Source organism: Chionomys nivalis, chromosome 11 (assembly GCF_950005125.1).
Source record: "Chionomys nivalis chromosome 11, mChiNiv1.1, whole genome shotgun sequence".
NCBI classification, from domain to species: domain Eukaryota; kingdom Metazoa; phylum Chordata; class Mammalia; order Rodentia; family Cricetidae; genus Chionomys; species Chionomys nivalis.
Genome location: NC_080096.1, coordinates 29509227 through 29527907, shown reverse-complemented (window position 1 = coordinate 29527907; position 18681 = coordinate 29509227). Strand labels below are relative to the sequence as shown.

At 44.5% G+C, this 18681-nt stretch overlaps 1 protein-coding gene across 2 annotated transcripts in view; it reads right to left on the bottom strand.

Moving 5' to 3' along the window:
• Smap2 (small ArfGAP2) overlaps positions 1 to 18681 on the bottom strand; it is a 52255-nt gene that overhangs the window by 19076 nt on the left and 14498 nt on the right. For both annotated transcript variants that reach the window (XM_057784840.1, XM_057784841.1), the window contains exon 2: positions 1864 to 1997. In XM_057784840.1, coding sequence (XP_057640823.1) covers positions 1864 to 1997 — 134 coding nt within the window. The remainder of the gene's footprint in view (positions 1 to 1863; positions 1998 to 18681) is intronic.

The following is an 18681-nucleotide window of genomic DNA, read 5'->3' as shown; positions in this document are numbered from 1 at the left end:
TTATCCAGTTCTATTATCAGTAAATGTGTATTTTCCATTAAGCATTTAAATAGATTCCTGTGCTGGTTAGATTTAACTATCAACTTGATACAACCTAGAATCAGCTGGGAGAATAGTTGAGGAATTATCCTAGTTCTGATTTGCCTGTGGTTGATTGTCTTGATTGCTAATGATGTAGAAAGACCAAGCCCATTGTGGGCCAGAGCATCCTCTAGGCAGAAGTTTCTGAACAGTATAAGAGAATACAGGCAAAAACTAGATGAAGGGCAGCATGCATTTGTGCCTCTCTGCTCTGTTGGTGTGAAGCGACCAGCTGCTCAAGTTCCTGCCGGGACATACCCAAAATAGTGGCTTGCAACCTAAAGTTATAAGCCAAACAAACCTTTTCTTTGCTCTATGTTGCTTTTGGTCAAGGTGTTTTATCACAGCAACAGAAATAAAACTAGAAAAAAAAAGTCATTCATCATTTAGACTACAATGGTCTGTAAATACAGTCTGAGGTCATTTCTAATGCCTCTTCAGACACAAATAAAGCAAAACCTCTGATCTCTACCATTAACTTCTAGCAAGTGGTTTTCTTTGGATCCTCCTTCCTTGATGTCCCTGCCCAAAAAGAAAATAAAATGATTTCATTAAAGTGTCTCAATAGCCGGGCGGTGGTGGCGCATGCCTTTAATCCCAGCACTCGGGAGGCAGAGGCAGGTGGATCTCTGTGAGTTCGAGACCAGCCTGGTCTACAAGAGCTAGTTCCAGGACAGGTTCCAAAACCACAGAGAAACCCTGTCTCGAAAAACCAAAAAAAAAGATGTAAAGTGTCTCAATATAGGAAGGAAACAAAGAACAACGAAGCTACAAACAGGAGCAGATCTCGGGCCATCCAGCAGCATTAATTTATGTGTCACTCCCAGCCCACCAAGCTAACAGCATGCAGGATTTATGCTGCATTTTAGAGTATAGCATCACTCTAAGGCTGGAAGCATAGCTCAGATGCACAGCTCACAGTATCTGCCTCATATTATGAGGCCCTGGTTCAATCTCTAGAACCAGGAAGAAAAATGAGTAGTCTATGGTTTAGAAGGCTTTTGGTTTTTTTGTTCTTAGTGCTGGGGATCAAACCCAGCAAACTTCCTTCAGGTGAGGCAAACACGCCCTCACTGAGCTATACCCTCAGCCCTTTGTTTAAATGACTGCCTACATCTAAAACTACAAATGTGGTCGGGCAGGGGTGGCTCATGTCTTTAATCCCAGCACTCAGGAAACAAAGGCAGGCAGATCTCTGTGAGTTTGAGGCCAGGCTAGTATATAAGAGTTAGTTTCAGGACAGACTCCAAAGCTACAGAGAAACCCTGTCTTGAAAAAGACAATAAATAAATAAATAAATAAATAAATAAATAAATAAATAAATAAATAGACTACAAATGTTGTATCTGTAAATGCCAAAAGTCCTAAATGACCACAGGTGTCTGAGACAAGAAAGACACACGTGCAGTCTCAGTACTTGGGAGGATGAGCTAAGTGCAGAAAGAGTTGGAGGCCTGTTTGTCTCAAAGCAACAACGAAAATAACAATTTGCTGGGTGTGGTGGCACAGGCTTTTAATTCCAGCACCCAAGGGGTAAAGACAGGGAGATCTCTGTACATTTCAGGCCAGCCAGGGCTACACTATGAGACTCTGTCCCAAATAAACAAAATTAGAATTTGACAAATGTGTTTGAAACTAAATTTTCAATTGAATGGAAAAAAAAAATTAAATTTCCCTCTTCCCTTCTCCTCCCCTCCAGAATCAGTTTAGAGTTCTCCTGGAACTATTCTTATGGGGGAGGGGGGGGTGGTAAGAGAAGCTGGCCCTCCATTGTGGTCGTACCTGGATCTGTTCCTGAGTCCACTGGTCGAGGTTCACTGATTTTACCCTGGATATATGCACTCCCAGATTCCTGTGGATTCCAGCACACCGAATGCAGATAAACACACCAATGTTCCAGGAGGCCCATCGTGGCCCTATGAAGATGGAGACAGGGCAATCAAGTACAAATTATGAGAATGTCCCAGCCCATCTGTGCTACTGAGATTATCAAGCAACGTTTCTGCTAAAAATCAACTGAGAGAGACTTTACTGCAATCACCTTTATATTGACTTTATTCATTCCTATGGATCAATGTTTGATTTTCAACTTAAACAGTTTGCAGAGCTGTGCGGTGACCACCAGTCTAATTACAGAACAGATTGATCACTCAAGCCCCAAACCTAATAGCAGGCACTCTGAACCCCTCCCCAGCCACCCTTAGCTCCGAGTTCCTGGCTTACAGATCTGTTTTCTGACTATGACTTGCCAGTTGCAGACATGGAATCTTCATAGAGCTAGGCAAAGTGCAGACACAGGACAGGCTTTGGTGTCTAATGAGGGCTAAAATGCATGCTATTGTACGTTGTTACTTGTATGAAGAACACCACCAATAGAGTGCTGGAAAATCATGTCACATTCTCTCTAGCCTGGACCTCACACCAACAGGGGAAGACACTGTGAAGGTGAGGGGCCTGGATTCGGCTTTCTCCTAGGGAAAAGGATACTCACATTGCAGGCCTGCCAGGCTCATGCTGAAACTGAAAACGCTGTAATCCTCTCCTCCAGCCTATGAAATATGCATCCACAGTAACCTACCAGGATCCTCTCCCCTGGCCTGGTGTCCCCATTTTACCCAACTTCAGAATTATCTAGATTCAGAATTACCAAATAATGTAATTATTTGAATGCTTATTGGTACAAAAGAGAAATCTCAGATGTGAATTTTAAAAGCTGTTTCAGAACCTCCCTGACAGTTCTCTGCTCCCTAATAATATCTCTGGAAAATCCCCAAACTCCTCATAATTTTATGTGGAAAAAAGTCACTTTTATATGACAACCGCCAAAGATTGACAGAAAAATCTGACATAGTTCCTTCTCTGTCATTCCTCAGAAACTGATGGCATAAATTAGGCACGGATTCAGAATTAGAGGTTGTGATAGAGCGTCCAAGTGACTCCAATACTGACTGACTTTCTACAGAGATTAGCAGGGCCTGTGCTTGGAATAAGACTCCCGTTCTCTGGGAAAAGACAGTTGTCCAGCCTGTGTATTTTCACGGATGTTTTCATGAACAAATTCTAGAATCCTGTGGGAATTCTTATAAAAATCTGAATCCATAATTATTACCGGAAAGATAATTTTGGTCCAGGTAAAGTTCATCATGGCAAAATACAAAAGCACAGGAGGCGTGCATCCTCCTAGTCACCACCAGAGGGTGCTCTCTGCTTGAAAGGTTATTGCTATTCATTTGCCAGGCTCAGGTTTATCTTTTAAAAGATCTTCAGTCTCTCCAGGTTCCATAAACAGACACTCAATGATTCATATATTTGTTTCTGGTAGTGGGGTGTCATACAGATGCAAAATGAACGAGGTTTCTCACGGTGCTGAATTTCTGGTTTTGTGAATGGTTTTCAAAATTCCCATATGAGTTTAAAAATTTGCAATGGGACCAAATATCAATATTTCATGCTTCTTTGGCATTTTTCCTTTGTTCTAGATTCTAAAGTCTCAAAACCAAGATAGTTAAGATGGGGCAAATGAGACAGCTCAGCAGGTGAAGGCGCTTACCACTGAGGCTGAGTAACCTCAGAATCCACACAGTGGAAGGAGAGAGTGCACCCCCACGAGTTGCCCTCTGGTCTCCACAAACACACAATAAATAAGTAAATTAATAACGATTTTTGAAAAGAATATTAGGCTAGCTGCTTCCTAGGTCTTAGTCGAGAGAAAGCCGTTTCCAGTCATCTAAGACATCGGCACCACTGTGGGATTTCTCCAGATTCTAAGTCTACACCCTTGCAATGGCCCCAGAACAGAAATACAGGCAGCTACCTTTTAGTGAGCAACCAGATGACGGCCTTCTCTTCCTCTCCCACTGACACTCCTCCCACGTCCCCAGTGCAATAGTGACACTTCTCCCTCCTACCTCACTCAGTCTCTCCGTCACCCACCCTCCCCAAACCTGAGTCTAGGCAAGAGCTCAGCCACTGCCCTAGAGCCGGAGTTCTGAGTTTTCAGCAACTAGACTTCCCAGTCCCCAACTGCATGATCCATAGGAGACTGTGTAATGGGGAAGAGACAAAAGATATTTGTGGGCTAGGAGTAAAGCTCAGCGGAAATGCACTTGCTGAGTATGCTAGACTTTGGGTTCAAGGCGCTCCCCCTCCCACAACTTACAGGCTGACAACATGAGGAAATGGCCTAGTTACCTAAAGTGTAATTTGTGAAGCCAGGAAAGGCCCAGGTTTGAATGCAACTCCCATCAGTGATTACACATATGACCTTCAGAGACTTCTACATCCCAGGCCTCAGTCTCCCCATCTATAAAATATGTATAACATCTACCTCCAATCACCTAGAACAGAGAGGAACAGTAAATAACAAGTGCACATAAGAACATGGTACAGAATGAGGGTTCTAGAACACATTTCTCATTCACCTCGACTGAAGAGCCAGTCAATGGATTCGCATGTGTGTCCCAATGGAGTACAACACTACTGTTTTGTTCTTTCCCTAGCTGGCCTCAAACTTGTAGCAATTCTTCTTCCTCTGCTTCAGCAGAGTTAGGATTAGAGGTATGTACCACTACACCTGGCTTCCCCCACCCCCTTTACTTTTAAATAAAATTTGTGTTTATGATATACATTAAATTATAAAATACACTTCTGTGGGCTCTCAGCTTCAGGTCTTAGCTCATCATGGTGAGGAGAGGACAGCAGAGCTCACCACACGCTGTTAAGAGAGGGATGTCTGCACCAGACATCTGGACTGTCTGTGGGCAGTCCACACACATACCCATCTTCCCTCTGTAGTTAATCTTCCCTAAATTTACTAATCTCCCAGGTAGTTCATAATCCATTCCAACTGACAAGATTAACATCTTCTTGACTAGTATTAATGGCTTTACAGATGCCAAGCGAGCCGGGTGGTGGTGGCGCATGCCTTTAATCCCAGCACTCGGGAGGCACAGGCAAGCAGATCTCTGTGAGTTCAAGGCCAGCCTGGTCTACAAGAGCTAGTTCCAGGACAGGCTCCAAAGCTACAGAGAAACCTTGTCTTGCAAAAACAAAAACAAAAACAAATGTCAAATGAGGGTATAAAATGGCTCAGCAAGTAAAGGCATTTGTTGCTAAGTTTGATGAGGAACCCACATGATGGAAAGAGAGAACTAACTTCTCCAAGTTGTTTTCTATCTCCATATGTATGCCATGGCTTGTGTGCACATGTATGTGCAGTGTTTGTGTGTATATATACAAGATAAGTACATGCCAAATGAAATAATAAACTTATAGACATATTAGCTGTTAATGAAACTAAAACAGTTCATGAGCCTGGCACTGGGACAGAAAACTGGTTTAAATGTGACAATGTCCTGGTCAACTTGACACAAACCTAGACATATCTAGGAAGAGGGAATCTTTTTTTTTTTTTTTTGGATTTTTCGAGACAGGGTTTCTCCGTGGCTTTTGGTTCCTGTCCTGGAACTAGCTCTTCTAGACCAGGCTGGCCTCGAACTCACAGAGATCCACCTGCCTCTGCCTCCCGAGTGCTGGGATTAAAGGTGTGCGCCACCACTGCCCGGCGGAAGAGGGAATCTTAATGGAGAAAATGCCCCAATAAGACTGGCCTATAGGTAACTCTATGGGATGCTTTCTTGATTAATGGTTGATATGAAAAATTAAGTAGGGCTGCAAGAGGTATGTTTACCAGTCTGTTTGTGGGGATATTTTGTTTGTGCTTTAATAAATAAAGCTTGTCTGAATATCACTCGTTAGGTCTAGAGATCTGTACAGACAGAGAGTGATATGGCTGGATGGAGGGAGGAATATACGGCGAGAGGAGACAGGAGCTCAGCCCTTTTTCAGCTGAGGAGCTAGCAAGGTAAGAGTTGGCTGTGGCTTGCTCCTTTGTCTCTCTGGTCCTTCAGCATTTACCCCAATATCTGGCTCCAGGTTTGGGTTTTTATTATTAGGATCAATTAGAACTCAGGGAACTCCCATTTTTATTTATTCAAAAAGGCATCCATTCAGTTCTCTATACTAAACAATAGTAAGCAGTAACCTCTGTAAATATAAACAGATTAAGGAGCCATGAGACTAAAATAGGGCTTGCTCTGTCAAGCTCTGCTCTCAGAATACCCTGTAAGAGAAAAGAGAAGCCGCTTGTTCCCTCTGAGCTGCTTTTTCTTTTTTCTTTCTTTCTTTTTCCTTTTCTTTTTTTTGGTTTTTTGAGACATGGTTTCTCTGTAGCTTTAGAGCCTATCCTGGGACTAGCTCTTGTAGACCAGGCTGGCCTCGAACTCATAGAGATCCACCTGGCTCTGTCTCCCAAGTGCTAGGATTAAAGGTGTGCGCCACCACAGCCCGGCCAGAATGTTGTTTTTCTCTCTGTCAAACAAGGACATGGTCCATGTGCAAAGTCAATAAAAGAATAAAAGTTAAATTTCCTAAATGTTTGAGACAAAGAAAATGGAAATATTTCTTAGATCACTAAGGAGTTAAAAAGTCAGAGGTGCCAGATAGTGGTGGCACACACCTTTAATCCCAGCACTCAGAAGGTAGAGGCAGACAGACATCTGTGAGTTCGAGGCCAGCCTGGGCTACAGAGTTCCAGGACAGCCAGGGCTACACAGAGAAACCCTGTCTCAAAAAACCAAAACAACTGTGAGTTCGAGGCCAGCCTGGTCTACAAGAGCTAGTTCCAGGACAGGCTCCAAAAGCTACAGAGAAACCCTGTCTCGAAAAACCAAAAAAAAAAAAAACAAAAAAAAAAAAACAAAACAAAGCAAAAGTTAGAGGTACAAGGTCTGGAGAGATGGTTCAGCAATTAAGAGCACTGGCTGCTCTTCAGGTTCAATTCCCAGCCCCACACATCAGCCTTCATACATGCATATATGCAGGCAAAAAAGGCATATAAAATAAAAATAATTTATCAATCATTAAAGACCCTTCAGGCCAGCAGTTGTAGCACCTTTGGAAGTCAAATGACCCTTTCACAGGGGTAGTACGTCAGATATCTGCATATCAGATATTTACTTTATGACTCATAACACTAGCAAAATCACAGTTATGAAGTAGCAACAAAAAGTAATTTTATGGTTGGGGGTCACCACAACATGAGGAGCTGTACTAAAAGGGTGCAGCATTAGGAAGGTTGTGATCCACTGCTTTAGGGAATCATCCGGCTCTGGAGTGACTAGTGAGTTAGGGACCATCTCAAAAGGTAGCGGGTTCCACTGTTAGATGGCACAGACTGCTAGAGACGCTTGCTCTGGCTGGGTTCCATTCATCTGTCTGGACCACTTCCATCTCCCAGGGCTGCTCTTCACTCCTAGATTTACATGAAATATGCAAGACAAAGGTGGAGGCTAGGAGATTTTAGCAGGGGGAGAGTAGTGCTTCTTATAGTCAACCAAAATACAAGCCAGCTGAGTCAACTTAGTCAAGGTGATCAATAAATGAACAGATGCAGTAATTGGGTTGCTCTGATGTCAGTGGAGGTGCAAAGCAACTTTGCCTTGTACTAGGGAACAGGGAAAGGAGGTTAATGAAACAGAGCCCTGTCCAGTACTCACAGATGAAAGGATACTCAATGGAGATCATGCCTATTTCAACAGTCAACAGAGCTTTTCCCAAAACATGAAAACTTAAAACGTCAAGAAATCACTGAGGTCTTAGGCAAGAAAAGAAGAATGATTCCTCATCTTTCTCAAGTGGTAGCCTTGCTTACTAACTGTGGAGCTCCCTTGACTTTCCCCATCTCAGGCAAGGGAGGGCCACAAAAGGAAATGCCACTGTGTAGTAATATGAGCGGCGGGGCTGCGTCCCCAGCACCCAGCCGCCCGCATGGCTAGCTTATGCCCTGAAATAATTACACGGAAACTGTATTCTTTTAATCACTGCTTGGCCCATTAGTTCCAGCCTCTTATTGGCTAGCTCTTACATATTGATCTAACCCATTTCTAATATTCTGTGTAGTACCATGAGCTGGCTTACCAGGAAAGATCTTAACCTGCGTCTGTCTGGAGTGGGAGAATCATGGCGACCCCTTACTCGGCTTCTTTCTCCCAGCATCCTGTCTGTTTACTCCACCCACCTAAGGGCTGGCCTATAAATGGGCCTAGGCAGTTTCTTTATTATTTAACCAATGACCTTCCTCCATCACCACTGAAAAGCACGAAACGATTCCAGAAAGGAATACAGGTTCATGGCTCTAACAGCCAAAGTGCCAGGAAATAGCACCAGGAATTCCCCACGAATCCTAGGAAACCTAAGTACTCCTCTGGACTAGTCCAGACGCCTGAGGTTATCTGCCTGATCCCAGCAACCCACAGAACTAAAGATAGGCTAATCCTTTCTGTGACTTTGTCAACTATTTCCTTACCTAGATTAGATTATCTCTAAAATCTAGCTCTTTTGAAAGATAGTTACAAGGCCTCTAAAAATGCTAGGCTTCCTGGTGTGGTTCTATAATTCTAGCTACTAGCAATCCTGTAATCCCAGCCCCTGAGGCAAGAACACTGCAAATTCAAGGCCTGCCTGAGTAGTTATGTTTGACAGTGTCTTAAAATAATAATGTTTTTTTTTTCTTTTTAGATTTTCAAGACAAGGTTTCTCTGTGTAGCCCTGGCTGTACTGAAACTTGCTCTGTAAACCAGGTTGGCCTTGAACTCAGAGATCCACTTGCCTTGGCCCCCCACGTGCTGGGACTAAAGGTGTGCACCACCACCCGGCAATAAAAATAGATTTTAAGGGTCGTAACACTGGTAAAGTGCATGCTTGAGGTCCTGAGATGGATCTCTAGCACACATGCGCGCACACGCACGCACACACATACACTAATATTTTAAAATACAACACTAACAAAACAAAGTACTAAAGTAGGTGGTTCCTAACTGTCACAAACTCTAGAGCTCTACACATGGGAACACCACGGTGTGACTCATGCATGTGTAAGCAATTTCCATATCAGTAATGTCTTAACTTAAACCACTTTGCACAAGGCCTTGGAATTAACCCCCAGCACCAGAGGAAAGGAACAGTCTTTCTAGATGGGAGGCCACATACGGCTGTGGTGGTGCTATCTAAAACTTTGGGACAAGGCCCAAGTCTCTTGGTATTTCCCTGGGAAATTCTTCTGGTATGTGCTACTATGAATTTTTTTTTTTTTTTATGGTTTTCCGAAACAGGGTTTCTCTGTAGCTTTGAAGCCAGTCCTGGAACTCATTCTGTAGACTTACCTGGCAATGAACTCAGAGATTCCGCTTGCTGCTGCCTCCCAAGTGCTGGGATTAAAGGCGTGCGCTACCGCCCAGCTGATTTTTTTAAAAAATAAAGTGCAGACATATTTTAAGGAAAAAGGAAAAAAGCTGGTCAAATGATTTCCTGCCTGTGTTGAAGAATCTTGAGAAGTCAGTAAGAATGGATGACTTGCACAACCAAGGAAGCCCCAAAGCTACTTGCAGTAGAGACCAGTCCTCATAACTTACAAAGCACTAAGAACAGTCAGTTTTGGTTGTTGTTTTGAGACAGGTTCTACGTAGCACAGTCCTGGAACTCACAGAGATCTGCCTGCCTCTGCCTCACCAGTGCTGGGATGATGGAGGTGGGTCTTGTATCTATCTGTTGCTTTCACTGGCTAACTAATAAAGAAACTGCTTGGCCTTTGATAGGACAGAAAATTAGGTAGGCGGAGTAGACAGAACAGAATGCTGGGAGAAAGAAGCCAAGTCAGGCAGTCGCCATGATTCTCCGGCCGGACACAGATGCAGGTTAAGATCTTTCCTGGTAAGTCAGCTCATGGTGCTACACAGAATATTAGAAATGGGTTAGATCAATATATAAGAGCTAGCCAATAAGAGGTTAAAACTAATGGGCCAAGCAGTGTTTAAAAGAATACAGTTTCTGTGTAATTATTCCGGGTAGAGCTAACAGGGTGGCGGGATGCAGCCCCGCCGCTCCACCAACACTGGGATCAAAGGTGTGTGCCACCATGCCCACTGAATATTGTAAAATTTAATGAAAAAGCCAATATTGATCTCTATTCTTGAAATCCTGGTGTGGGAGGTCCTTCTGTCTATGTGTTGCTTTTATTGGTTAATGAATAAAGCTGTTTTGGCCAGAGGCTTAGCAGAATAGGGCAAGGAAGGAGTTCCAAGCAGACAGAGGGTGGAGAGAGTAGACGGAGTCAGAGGGAGGCCATGTAGCCGCCTCCAGGGACAGACGCCTCCCCTGGAGGGAAACTTTACCGGTAGGCCGCGACCTCATGGTGATGCACAAATTAATGGAGATGGGTTACTTTAGGATATAAGAGCTAGCTAGCAAGTCAGGTGGTGGCGGCACATGCCTTTAATCCCAGCACTCGGGAGGCAGAGGCAGGCAGATCTCTGGGAGTTTGAGGCCAGCCTGGTCTACAAGAAGTAGTTCCAGGAAAGGTACCAAAGTTACAGAGAAACCTTGTCTCGAAAAAACCTAGCAATACGCTTAAGCTATTGGCCAAACAGTATTGCAAATAATATAGTTCCTGTGTGATTATTTCGAATCAGGGAGATTGGGAGACATACTAGCAGCCTCCCCCAACAAATCCTAGTTGTCAAGAGGTTAAGGCAGAAGAACTGTGAGTTTTAGCCCAGGTTGGACCAAACAACAAGACCTTGTCTCAATTTTTAAAAATAAGGAAAGGGGGGAGAGCAATCCAGCTCTAATTTAAATAACTCTTAACCAGAGAAATGGCTCAAAGAGTAAATTATTCACTGTGCAAGTGAGATGACGACCTGAATTAGAATCCCCAGGCCTGTGGAGTGGGATGCAGTAGAACACATCTGAATCCCATACATCTATTCTACAGCATGATGGGATGTGAAGATGGAGAATCCTGGAGCCCACAGGTCAGTTAGCCTGGTGCACGCAAGGTGAACAAAGACTTCCCTCAAACAAGGTGGAAGGCAAGGGCTCCAGAGGTTGACTTCTGACTTCAGGAATGTGTCATGGCATGCACACACCCACACATGTGCACGTTCTCTCTCTCTCTCTCTCTCTCTCTCTCTCTCTCTCTCTGTCTCTGTCTCTGTCTCTCTCCTCTCTCTCTCTGTCTCTTTCTCACACACACATAAACATGCAAATAAGCACATGCAAAATAAATAAAATCTCTTGGGGTAAAAAAAAAAGCACAAACAACAGGGCTGGAGAAATGGCCCAGTGGTTAGGAACAGTTGCCGAGGACCTGGGTTCAGTTCTGAGGGATTCAGCACCCTCTTCTGGCCTCTTTGGGCATTAGGTATGTATGCAGTACATTTATATACATACAGGCAAAACATATACATTTTTAAAAAAATATTCATATACATTTCTTTTTTTTTTGGTTTTTTTTCTGTAGCTTTGGTGCCTGTGCCGGAACTAGCTCTTGTAGACCAGGTTGGCCTCGAACTCCCGGAGATTCGCCTGCCTCTGCCTCCCGAGTACTGGGATTAAAGGCATGCGCCACTACTGCCTGGCTCCTCATACACATTTTTAAAAAGCATATAAAATAGTAATAAATGAAAACCTAGTAGGGATATTTTTGTGAAATGACATTTTATAGAGGAATGACATAATGTTAATTTAAACACACCACATAGAATGTCAGAGGAATAGATGTGTACAATGTTTCATGTCCCTTGGCCAGCCCATGAGTTTGACTCTAGCTAATTCCCTCTATACAAAGACCCTGCTTAAAGCATTTATGAATAAGCTAGAAGAGTGGTGGCTGAGACATGCTTCTCTGTAAAGGGGAGGGGGGAACAAAAAATAGCTGCTTTCATGAAGGGCAGGAAGGAGGTTACTTCATGAGGAGCCAAACAGTGAGACTATCTCAGTACAAACGATTGTGTTTAGCTTGAAGGCTCCATGTGGGCAATTACTCCAGCAAAGGCTCAGCTGGACTAGAAGCAAAGCCTGCCAGAACCCCAGCACAGAGACTAACACAGGCTCAAGTGTCAGAATCATGGTACTGGCATCCCAGCGCATCCCTGTGAGGATAACACAGAACACGGTCTCCTTTACTGTACACAATTCTGAACTGAGCAGTGAAGACTGAATTCAGAGTCCATGGGAACAAATCCAATGCTATTCCTAAACTGATACTTTATAGCAACTGTTAACAAGCAGAAACGTCCAACCTCTTAGGGTCAATACCTCTGGGAATCCTCAGTTCAATCATCATTTCAAGGAGTAGTGGCAGACTGGTGGAGCATTCCCACATGGAGGGAGGGCACAATTTTTTGGAATAAGCCACTGAAGAAAGACGATATTGAAACTGAGCCATGAGTTGCTCTTCATCCTCTATCCATAGGATAGATTCCTCTCCCTCTACCCAATGAGGACAAGTTAATTTCTTCCTTGGGTGGTTGAAGGGCTAACTGTCAAAACACTGGATTCTCACACAGGACCCAGTCCTGATCCATGACTCACACTGCTGACTTGATCGTCTCTACAAAGAAATGCTTTCATGCATGCCAGCCACTACCTCAACCAGCCACTAACTGCAGATAAGCAAGGAGGGACTGCTGAGCTGATAGCTACATAACCACCTCAAAGTCAGCTAGCTGCAGCTGTATTTCAAAACTTGGTATAATCACTAAAGTCCCTCCACAGAATTCAACCTTGCTGATGATACAGGTAAGAGGAAGCAGAGGAACAACATGACAATTGACAGTAACCCCACCCACATCCAAAAAGTCCCCCCATTTCTTGTCCCTTCAGACCTATGGTTCGCAGCCAAAGCAATTTCTACTTTAAAGAAATGTCTCTAGAAATTTTTGGCTGTCACAACTGGCAGGAAGTAGAAACATGCTAGGCATCTAGAGGCCAAGGAATGCTGATTAAAAAAAAAAAATTCAAAATACACAGGGCAATCCCCACAAGGAATTACCAAAATGTCAATAGTACTGAGGTCAAGAATGCTGCTGTGGAGGAATCAGTCTTAAGTCTTTAGTTTGGAACAGGCAAGAGAGAAAAACACGACAATTCTGCAGAACAGTTTTCTCTTGTTCTGTGACAGGCATTTAGAGTGGATTGTAGCTTGCATGGGTACTCTATAGGCCCATAAGTCGAAAGTTTGGTCCCAGGGAGATGGTGTAGCACTGAGAAGTGGGGCTCTATGAGAAGTCTTCAAATCACTGGGTGCCTGCCGTCAGAGAGGGTTCTGAGACCCTAGACTCATCCTCTATGTTGCTTCCTACTTTGGCCAAGCCACGTGCTCCAGGCATGATGAACTGCTTTTGTCTTGGAGGGACCCTCCAGAACCACGAGTCAGAACAAAGCTTTCTCTTCTTAAAAACTATTTTAGACATATTTCCTTTATGTGTATGTGGATTTTGCCTGCATGTATGTATGTACGCATGTATGCCCATGGAGGTCAGAAGAGGGTGTCAGATCACCTGGGACTGGAGTTACAGACACATGGGTGTAAGCTGCCATGTGGGCACTGAGAACTGAACTTGGGACCTCTGCAAAAACAGTGCTCTTAACAGCACCCTCACCACCCTAAGCCTTTGTTCTTTATAATGTAACTGCCTTGGATTTTTTTTTTTTTTTTTTGTTTTTTTGTTTTTCGAGACAGGGTTTCTCTGTAGCTTTGGTGCCTGTCCTGGAACTTTGTTTATTTTGAGACAGGGTTTCTCTGTGTGGTCCTGGCTGTCCCAGAACTCACTCGGTGGACCTTGAACTCATAGAGATTCACCTCCCTCTGCCTCCTGAGTGCTGGGATTAAAGACACCATCACTAGACTTTGGGTTTTTCATTATAGTGACAAAGCTGACTAATACAAACATACTATCCTAAAACCTTAGAGATTTTCTAGTTCAAACACAGCTGAGAAACTGGAGAGTTCAAGCTCACTCAGAAAGGATCACCCGCTGAACTGGAATTAGAATCGTCTTTACACACCTTAAACGTATCAGAAGTGCTCTAACAGTCATTACTAAACTAACACCTCACTCTGCAGGTTCCTTTTTTACTATAACATGATGGTGCAGCTAGGGAATGGAGCATCCAAGACTGAATGTGAAGACTCATTCTCAGGTTTTCCATCCGCACCCCTCCACTTCCTGAAAAGGAAGTCCAGAAGAACAAGGGTGACACACTGGGTCTCAGGACCCAGCAGTCAGGCAGGCGAGGTCTCTCAGTCATTCCCAGCAAAGCACAGGCTTTTCACCAGGCAGCGGCTCTATACAAAACCTTCTGAGCCAGCAGATGAGCTTTGTGACCCGAAAAGGAGCACAGTGGCTTTCCCCACACATCAGAGGAGAGCAAGAGCGGCAGACACATAAAAAAGCAGGGCCATTTACCAATAACAGCCATAAGTTAGACAGCTTCCTAAACAAACGGCAGCACAGAAAGCAACCCTGGGATCAAAGTACAAATGGCTAGTCCAGTGACATGCTGAATGCTCATCACCGGAAACAGCCCTGCCTGGAAGGTGATCATAAGGTGGAGGTCTGCTCTTTCACAGAGATGACCCATCACGGTGTTTCAAAGCTAGGACATCAGAAGCAAGTACGAGCTATACATATGGAAAGACTTGGCATGGGGCAGGGCAAAGAAGCCAGCCCGCAGAGAAGGCTGCACAGGGATCTGTATGCAGAGAGCAGGCCAAAGGAAGGTTCTTCAGCTAAGCAAACCTGTTGCAGTGGGGACTGAGAGCTCCTAGAACTGCTATAGGGTTAGAATTTCACTAGAACGGTGTCTAAATATTTACCCCGTCCCATAAAAGGGCTAAAGGACTGCTATTTCAGCCTCCGGTTTCACACCCCTTGCTACATTTCCCCCAGACGATGCCACACTGAACCTCCTACAGAGAGAGGGCAATGGATGGGCTTCGTGACTGGTCCCAGCTTTCAGGTGGCACAGATGCCAGGAGCACACACATGAAACGCGCAAAGAAGTCATGCCACAAAGCAGTCCCGAGATTCACCTCTCGGCTTCCTAGAATGTCACAAATCTCCAGCTATCCGAGCCCACAGTGTGAAGGGGACTGTTAGGAACCAAAAGAAGAGTAAGATCTGAACACACAGTAGCAGGACAACTGTGTGGTGGGCACAAAGACACTGCCAGACAGTGCACATCCACTATGCACACACACAGACACAGTCCTTTGTCTTTGTTTATAGTCTAGGAAACCCTTGCTCAGAAAATAAAAACTATAGCAATCATCATTCCCTTCGTAGCAACGTAGGGCCTCTAATCTGCCTTCTCAGCAGAGGGGTTGAGTGAAGGGAGACTGAACATCTAAGGGCTCATCATGGTGTGTAAACACTCTCCTATGTAGGCAGAGCATGGTGAGCTGGCCATCCCACTGTGATGGGACACACAAAGCTGCCCTATGGTCAACCAGGACTCCCCAGCTCTCCCCACTCCTTGCCTCAAAGATGTCTACCACAGCGAAGCATTTCAGAATGACAGCCCTACAGCAAGACCATCTCTCAAACGGTCCCAACCAGGGGATGCCACCCAGCTTCTTCTTCTTTTTTTTTTTAAATATTTATTTATTATGTATACAATATTCTGTCTGCATGTATGCCTGAAAGCCAGAAGAGGGCACCAGACCTCATTACAGATGCTGGGAATTGAACTCAGGACCTTTGGAAGAGCAGGCAATGCTCTTAACCTCTGAGCCATCTCTCCAGTCCCCGCCACCCAGCTTCTTTAAATTAGAGGGGCCCAAGACTACTCAGGGCTGAACATGTGAATAACTCATCAGCCTAAAAGAGCATAAAAATCTATACCGCACTATTGTCTGTTGTAGTAGGGAGCTGCGGGCCTCTTCCCACAGCCCGGCTCATGGTTGCCTGGCTAGCTTATGCCCCAAAATAAAGACACACAAACTCTATTCTTTTAAACACTGCTTGGCCCATTTCTGTTCATGTATGTAGCACCCCAAGGTGCGCTTACCGGGAAGATTCTAGCCTACGTCCATCCTGGGTCAGAGCTTCATCGTGTCTGCTCTGGAGAAGAGAGCATGGCGTCTGTCTCCCAGAGGAGCTGCCCTGCATCTGAGCTCACTTCCTCTTCCTCCCAGCATTCTATTCTGTCTACTCCACCCACCTAAGGGATAGCCTATCAAATGGGCCAAGGCAGTTTGTTTATTGACAAATGACCTTCCTCCATCAGTCTGTAATGATGAAAACTGAAAACTTAAATGTCCAACACTTAGTGTGATGTAAAAGATGACATACTCCCATGACAGAGTATGTTTTTAACAAAGGTATTTACATGTTTTAATGCCATGAAAAAAATACCCATGACAAATGTTAAATGAAATGATAATGTCATAAAAATTGAAGCACAAAATCAAGTAAATAATGAGCAATGAGAATTCTGGGAACTATCATTTGCGCGGTTCAGTTTTTCCATACTTTCCAATTGTTTTATCACATATACAGGTAAGTGCCACAGTAAGGAAAGATGGCAGCAGACGGCTCTGCTTCTAAAGGCAACAGCTTCTAATATTTAGACTCCCCACTCCACGAATCTCATAAGATTAAATATGAAAAAAAACAAAAACCCTGCTCTAGGAGTCTGTTCCCATGGCAACAAGTCTTCCTCTCCCCCTTAAATACATGCGCAGTCTAATGAAACGAGGATCTATTTTTACTCTGCCAGAATGTAGACCCTTGACTGGAGTCATTTGTGCCAAGCTGCTTCTGTTCAGACAAGGCTGAGGACCAAAAGAGACACTCAACGGAAGTAAAATGCACCCTCCTGGCTCTGGCTTGAAAACTTCATTTAAAGGTGCACCTTGCTCTCTTTTCTGAGCTGGAAACACACAGCAGCCCATTACAGGAAAGACCTTTTCTTAGATTTCCCCTGTCTGCTGCAATTCCTCTTGCAAAGTCCCCATGCCCACTTTCAGAGTGACAAAGCCAAATCCTGTGCCAAACAGCTACTCTGAGTAAACACACTCTCAAGCCGGCATGAGAGCCTGACCGAATCTTTCTAGCTTTTTCTTTATCTAGTCGGCTGTCACACTGAAACTGGTTTCCCATGGCTCTGCTGTTGGCAGCCCGGGAAGGATTGGGGTCCTTGCTAGCTCTCCTCTAAGAACTTGTGTCAGCACACAAGCTAAAGTATCACCAACACAAACCCAGAGGCTGCAGGCTGCAGACTAAGACCTTGAGATCTATATACAAAGTTCTCATAAGAAATTATTTTTCAAAAGCTAAGAACTGCCAGGTGTGGTGGTGCACACCTTTAGTCCCAGTGCTTGGAGGAGACAAACACAGGCGGTCCTTTTAGTTTGAGGCCAGCTTGGCCTATAAAGTGAGCACCAAGACAGCCAGGGATACACAGAAAAATCCTGTCTCACCAATCCAAACCAAATAGCTTAAGAACTAAAGCAACTATCAATGTGCTAATAAAGCAAATTCTTTCAAGTCACGGCCAGAAATGCCAGAGAGCTCATTTCTAAATCTGCACACTCAGGGACTTCCGTCAGATAAGAAAAGAGGAAGGAGTTAAAAACAACGTCAGCTGTGTGCACTTGGGCAAACAAGGTGAAGAAACACAGTAGGATTCACACACAAATGCACAGTGAGAGATGGCTACTCTGGAGAGGCCGGGGATTTTACAGTCTAGCCTTCACTAGCAACTGTTGCAAAAGACAATGTGCTGGTTGGTTTCTGTTAACTTGACACAAACTAGAGTCATGTGGCAGGAGGGAACCTCAAATGAGGAAATGCCTCATCAGATTGGTCAGTCTGTGGGCATGCCAGTTGATTATTTTATTGATTGTGGATTGATGTGCCAGGATCCAGCCCAGAGTGGGCAGTGCCACCTCTAGGCAGGTGGTCCAGGGGAGTACAAGTAAAGTACAAGAAAGGTGGTTGAATGTGGGCCTGGAAGCAAGGCAGTGAGCTGCTCTCCTCAGGCCCCACCTCCCCCCCTTGCTTGGTTCCTTCCTTCTGTGATGTCCTCAATGACAGGATATAGTCAGATCAACCCTTTCCTTCCCGAGTTGCTTTTGGTCATGGTGTTTCTCCCAGCAAAGGAGAGCAAACTAAGACAAGAGCTCTCTGTGCAAAGGAGAGGAGAGGCAAAGATGCTCTCCTTGCTGCATCACTGTGCTGGGACACAGCTATCCCCAGAGAAGGCAGCTTCCCTCCTCCTGAGTCCTTCCTGTTTTCAGTACCCCACCAAATGGACCATCACACATTCACTCAGGTGGGGGTGACGAACACAATGGCAGGAAGTCAAAAGGATCCAGTTTAGGACTAAGAAATTTCCTGTAAAAGCTGAGTTGAATTTTTTTAAACGAAAAAAAATATCAACAAAATCTTCTGCAGGTGGACTTGTAAAACGCAGTGCGTTTTAAAACTGTATTCGCTATGCATCTAAAACCAACCTGGGATGAAAAAACTGCCCAAAGACTACATTCATCATCAATGAAAAGAAGGAACAATAGAGAATCCTATTCCTCCGCAAGCCACAAGTTATGAAGGTAAAATCTGAGGCAGGTTTCGGCCACACAAGAGGGAGAGTTGACAAACTGTGAGAACCCCCACAGCAACCTTACACTGCTGGATGGCCACAGCTGAAGGTGAATTTGCTCATCTCTGGGGCTTTCCACTGGGGAAGGACCTGTCG